This window comes from Orbicella faveolata, unplaced genomic scaffold (assembly GCF_042242905.1).
Source record: "Orbicella faveolata isolate gen_17 unplaced genomic scaffold, um_ofav_v1 contig_41, whole genome shotgun sequence".
In the NCBI taxonomy this organism is placed as follows: Eukaryota; Metazoa; Cnidaria; class Anthozoa; order Scleractinia; family Merulinidae; genus Orbicella; species Orbicella faveolata.
In genome coordinates, this window is record NW_028301571.1 from 86,828 (window position 1) to 92,827 (window position 6,000).

General features: G+C 39.0%; 2 protein-coding genes across 2 annotated transcripts; one reads left to right on the forward strand and one right to left on the reverse strand.

Annotated features, from left to right (window-relative positions):
* Window positions 1–1,566: 1,566 nt before the first annotated feature.
* On the forward strand, window positions 1,567–4,350 carry LOC149099966 (melanocortin receptor 4-like). The gene has a single exon (XM_089276591.1). The coding sequence runs from the start codon at window positions 1,685–1,687 to the stop codon at window positions 2,549–2,551; it is 867 nt and encodes a 288-aa protein (XP_089132717.1). The 5' UTR covers window positions 1,567–1,684; the 3' UTR covers window positions 2,552–4,350.
* LOC149099967 (uncharacterized) lies at window positions 4,351–5,766 on the reverse strand. Its single transcript, XM_089276592.1, has one exon. It carries the CDS (start codon window positions 5,478–5,480, stop codon window positions 5,067–5,069), a length of 414 nt encoding a protein of 137 aa, XP_089132718.1. The 5' UTR covers window positions 5,481–5,766; the 3' UTR covers window positions 4,351–5,066.
* Window positions 5,767–6,000: the final 234 nt, after the last annotated feature.

Here is a 6,000-nt window from a genome sequence, read left to right on the forward strand (position 1 = left end):
GGTTACCATAGCAACGATGTAAGAGTTAAGGGTTTATAACTCAAAAACGACTCCGGTGACCCCCATTTTCAATACCAAATTGAAATCAGCATGTTAAGATTCAACTGATTGCAATGTTTAAAAGCTAATTGCTAGAGCAGATTTCGCGCTTCCTTAGAGTTGCAAAAATTTGAGGTGGCTCTGAAACCTCTCCTTCAAAAAGTTGTATTTTAAGCCACTACTAAGTAAACGAAAAATATATATGACTCGTCTTTTTTTAGTTTTAAGCCCGTAAAGTTAATGTTTTGCTGGGCGCTGCGTGCAAACTTCTAATAGTGCTTTTGGTTCACTTTGCCGCAGGCTATGCTCTGTGAACACTCTAATTAAGAATGGTCTCATAAGTAGAGTTATGAAGCTCACCATGGTTGCCAAACTCCGCACACGTAAGTGGGAGGAATATTCTCACTTAAGTTCCATCTTGACACTGATATTTGCATATATATTTTCCTACCAAAGACAAAATAAGAGATAGGTGAAAATGACACCACTAATGCCGAGTTAATGTGTCACGAATGAAAAAAAATTTCTCTATCTCTGTTGAAAAAAAAAAATGAAAACTTACGAGGTTTCGGTTCCATTGTGCGGCGTAATACGTGAAATAACGATCAAGAAATGCGTCGATTTTAAATTCGAAAATCTTTTCAAACTGAACACATCTTTTTTCTTCGATGATCTAATGGTGAAACGTTTAGTTGGCGTAAGAACACATTCAGTATTAACACATTCACATCTTCAAGCCGTCAATTTAAATACTCCAAAACAGGCTGTTCAAACATGCATCGAAATCAGTATAATTTGGAAATGACGTGTCTCAGTGATACCGCAAATTGGGTTTCTGTGAAAAAGAAAAGACAAACGGTAAAATTTTGTTTCAGCATTGGTTGAAAGGTTTACTAATTGGAGTCAAAACGGCGACATCAAATGCTATGTAATAGGAAGTCTACAAAAAATGATTACTTTTAATATTTTTTTACTGACGACTAACTATCCAGCTCCGCTCTATAAGCTTGAATGGGATTATTTTCAAGAAACTAACCTTTCGAATATTCATAGATAAAAATTTCTTAAATTTTCTCTTACTAACATTGTAGAGACTATGAATCAGTCAGATTTCCGGAGATGAAGATTTTGGGATAATTATGGTTGTTAGCCACTTAAATATTGGACGGGTGTAAAACAAGACAACGCAAGGAGAAGATCGAGCATGTCAGGGGAGGAAACTGCAATGGAAAACTTAATTCACTTGAGCAGGAGCAGATAATGAAGGAGACGAAAAAAGTGAAGACAACAACTGATAAATTGTCTACCACTATTTTCAAAAAAAATATGATCTCCCAGGGAAAGAAGTGTTAAATAATAAATTTGAAAAAAATAGTCAAACCAACGTGATCAATATATGATAAACAGCTTATCTATGCAACAACTTATTAATGACTCGGTCATTGGTAGGTGGTTAATGGGTATGACGAAAATGGAATAGATTACTGGTAAAATTTACTTTCCCCGCCAATTGAAGATCTTAGCTAATAGCCTGAACTGAACTCACTTACGACGACAATTTGGAATCATCCGAATCATGGTTGTTCAGCTCTGCAATCTTAAATTGAAGGAATATATAACACTTGCACATTTTAACGGAACATGAATGTTAGTCTCTAGTGTTTTAAATTTAACATTCTCTGTCGGGGCAACTCTAGGAAATCTCCTTGTTATTCGAGCACTGTGGAAAGCGTCATCCATATCCGCTACTTTGAAGAGCTTGTTTCTAAGCCTAGCTGTTTCTGATCTTGCCGTAGCACTGATTCCGCAGTTGGTCCTTGGTGCGAACATCGCGGTGATTTTACGGATGGTAGCGAGTGGAAACTGCAACTTTGACATCTTCTGTCCTACATTTTTGACTATTTATCTTTTCTTTATATTATTTCTAGTTACAGCATCGTACTTAACCGTGACTGCAATTGCTGTTGATAGATTCCTCGCCATCTCTCTCCATTTGCGGTATCAAGAACTCGTCACTTCAAAGCGTGTTAACATTACCCTAACGTGTTTGTGGCTAACAAGTGCCATCGCTGCCTCTATATTCCTTTCAATTCCTGAACCGCATAATCTCACGGTGGTTGCGGTCATCGAATTTTATGGACTTTTCGTGACAACCGTGGTATATGTTCACATCTACAGAGTTGTCAGACATCATCAGAATCAAATACTAACCCAATGTCAGCTGTACAATGATCAAGCAATGGAGGTGTTCAGAGCCAAGAAATCAGCGATGAACTCAATGTTTGTTTATGTTCTTTTCATTGCTTGTTATGTTCCAAACTCGTGTACTACAATCTTGCTGATAACTGACAAATCTAAATTGTCCTTTATGGTGGCTAATCACGTGTCAGTCTTTTTCATTCTGCTCAATTCGTCGTTAAATCCTCTTCTTTACTGCTGGCGATATCGCGAAATTCGACAAAACGTGAAAAGAACTGTAAAGAAAATACCTTGTATCACCGATTCTGGTTGATTTAGCGTATCACTGACAAATGTGGCTGTTAACCAATGAATTGACAAAATGTTGTCAATTATTGAAGGCCATAATTTGACATAGCATTTATTCAGCTTCCACATATAGTGCATTAGTGAATCCGAAGGACCATGGAGTGGTGTCTTTGGGTGTCACGTTCGGGGACAGCGTCTGTTGTGGCTGTGAAGGCTGATCCGTGAGTTGGAGTCGCTGCCACAGTGAATACGAATACGAAAGACGAAGACGAATACCAAAGCCGTCTGTCAACTTGGAGCTTGGCCTTAGCTTCTGCTTGTATTATTGTATTATGTAATATAGCGCTACGTTAATGCGCCTGCTGCGATAATTCTTTGTTTCAATCACTCTTATTATATAAAGAGGCCTGTATCCTAGTATATTTCACTCTTGTATGTTTTTATCTTTTGTATGAGCCCATGAGGCAATTTGAAAGAGGCATATCAGTCTGCGATACTAGTTCTAAGGATCATGGCTAGTCTCGGAGAGGGCTCTATGTGCTCCTTCTATATGTATCTTAAGAGGTATTAATTCAATAGTAACCAGACTTACATTGCACGTAAAACATCAAAACTTACTTACTTTAGTGTTAATCGCGTGTCAACGGTGACGTCATATCACACCTAAATGACACATTTTAAAAGGTTCGCCATCTTTGATTAACTGCAGGACGCCGATACAACTTGGTCGTTAAGTCTTTCTATTGACGTTCTTAAAGGAGCTCAGTCACGGTATTTTGAGTTATTTTGGCCACATACAAAATTACCTTTAAATGGTGGGAAACCTGAAAATAACAGTTTAATAAGATAAAAAAACGACAAAGAGATAATCATAAACCATAAAGGAACAAGGATGGCTAAGGATGGAGAAGATTAACACGGATTACAAAACGACGAATTTGAAAAATTGAGGCTAAACTTTTCAATATGCGCAAACCGTGACTGAGCTCCTTTAACTACTCAACGGATTTTTTTTTCGGTTCAGTTTGCGTGAGTTTGTATAGGAAATCGGCCTGTTTGAGAAACAATTAGGGATTAATTGTACGCGTGAACAGATCGGGCTTTTCCGAGTAATTTCCATGAGTGGCGCAGCCACGAGTGAATGTTACACGGAAAAGTCCGATTCGTTCACAGGTACAATTAATCCCTAATTGTTTCAAGAAAAAAGACCAATTTCGTTTTCAAAATAATACGGCAGGCGTCAGTTGATCCGAGTCTACCAATCAGAAGCTAGCATTTACGGACGAGGTATTATTAGTATGATTTTACGACTTAAGAGTCAATGTCAGTAATTTTCAACTGGGGCCGTGCAATAGCGAAAAACGAAAAATCTGAAAAAAATTCTCAAGAAAGCCCTCGGTGAACTACTTCAAAAAATACATATTTTACCTCGATCCGATAAATATTTTGGACGTGCGGAGATAAACTTGGTTTCGCAGCTCTCAGACCAGATTTTAGGCGTCTGATACCGAACACCGCTGAGACCTCCTTTGATAATCAAAACACATTTGTCACGAAACAGTTAGCAACTAATCAAATAAAGCAGACGATAATACACATTTTGAGTGGCTATTTTCTCAGTTTAAATTAAAACTGAATTTTTGACAAATTTTCCAGTATTTACAATAATTCGAGCGATTTTTTGCTCCGCAAAATTCACAAAATTAACGGCCTAAAATCATTGACTGGTACCTCGCCTTGTGTATCGAGACTTATTCCACGTGAAAGAGCACTATTTCTTCTTGCAAAATCCATTTTCAAAACCATGGGCTACTTAAAATAAAATTTTTGAGGTCGAAAAATACACGCAGTACTTTCGTGAAATTTGAGCTCTTCGAGAATGGCGTACCAATGTCGAAAGGTCACACAAACATAACGATAATATATTTTCGAAACTTAGCGCTTTAATAATATTTGCTGTCACTCACAAACTAATGTTTCCAAGACTGTTCTGCTTGATTGCTATAACTTTAAGGAAAAATTTGAGAGTTTGCCGGTTTTTTAGAGCACGAGTCGTAACGTGTAAACGGGTCACGATATGTTTATCAAGGTCAAAGCACGCTTAATTAAATCAAATCGGAACATCTGTCATTCAGACGTTGCTTTCTAACACTTAAAATTTGAGCAGCATCTTCCATACCTTGCATTAGGCTTGAAAAATCTGCTGCCGGATCAGCATTCTCGACGGTTACAGAATTCAATTCACTGTCAACGGCAAAAATATGCGTTACAGTCTCTGTTACATGAGACCGCTGACAGATACTTAGATTGTGGGCGCGGATTTTTTTTTGCTATTGTTTTTTGCTTTCTACCCGGCCCTAAATATACGATTATTTTAACTTCAACATAACGCACTCAGGAACGGAATGAACGGTACAAGAGATGGAATAATAACGATATTTACAACATCAGTATAGGTTTGCATGAAAACAAAATATAACAAATTGGACAAGTAATATTATCAGAGGATATTTTACATTCCGATAACATCGCAAGCACTCTTAAAAACAGGACCCTACAAGTTCCGAGATAAAAGTAATGTAAGGCGCTTTTCGCCTTGATTGTTGTTCCTCTATGTCCATGTTGAAGTAGCTACAGATAAGCCTCAGTTGTGCAACACTGAGCTTGGTCAGCTTGATGCTGCTGTACAAAGAACATATGATCAGTGTGTCAAAGACAATGGGATGCAACAGCTCGCATTGGTGAAGGACAGCTAAGCGGGCGGAAGAAAAAGCTTCCTGTTCTCGGGCCGCCTGGCTATCGTTATCGTCGATGGAGTCATGCCCTGACTGAGCAGTAACTGCATGCTTCAATTTTGCAGCAGTACGTGAAAAGTAGCTCTGAATCTGCTGTGCAGTCAAGAACTCTTCCACGTCGAGGCGCCGCTCACCGTTGTCCCTCCTAGCATAGCGCATGTCCCGTGACACCTTCTCAGCTTCGGCTTTATGGCCACTCTCCTGTCCAATCTGGAACTTGTTATCGAGGTACTGACGCTGATTCTCGTTAAAACGGGTGGCCTTTTTCGTGCCTTTTAGAGTCCAGCCTTGCACCAAGGGACATTCTGAAGAGACTTCAGTGGTGGTCGGGGCAGCCAATGTTAGCTGAATAGTGGAGCCCTCGTGAACTCTCTCAGCGTATGCCAATTTAACGGTATCTAAAAGAGTATACTTCTCTGAAACGAGCTTGCACTTCCCGATGAGCAAATGGCGCTCCAGGTTTTGGTACTTCTAATAGGTGCGTTTGCATCCCTCAACAGGACATGACATCAGCGAGGTTGCATCCGCCCCTTCGCCATCCTCCTCATCCGTGCATGCATGCAGTTCAGCAGATTTCAAGTCTGTTTATTTTCAGTTATATCCATTGTCATTTCTTTCCTTATTAGGTACTGGTTTTCAATATTAGGTACTAGTCTTCTCGTTTAAATTTAATTTTATT

Bases quoted from the DNA above. Each gene is read 5' to 3' on its own strand.
- LOC149099966 (XM_089276591.1), top strand. From the start codon at position 1,685: ATGTTAGTCTCTAGTGTTTTAAATTTAACATTCTCTGTCGGGGCAACT.
- LOC149099967 (XM_089276592.1), bottom strand. From the start codon at position 5,480: ATGCGCTATGCTAGGAGGGACAACGGTGAGCGGCGCCTCGACGTGGAA.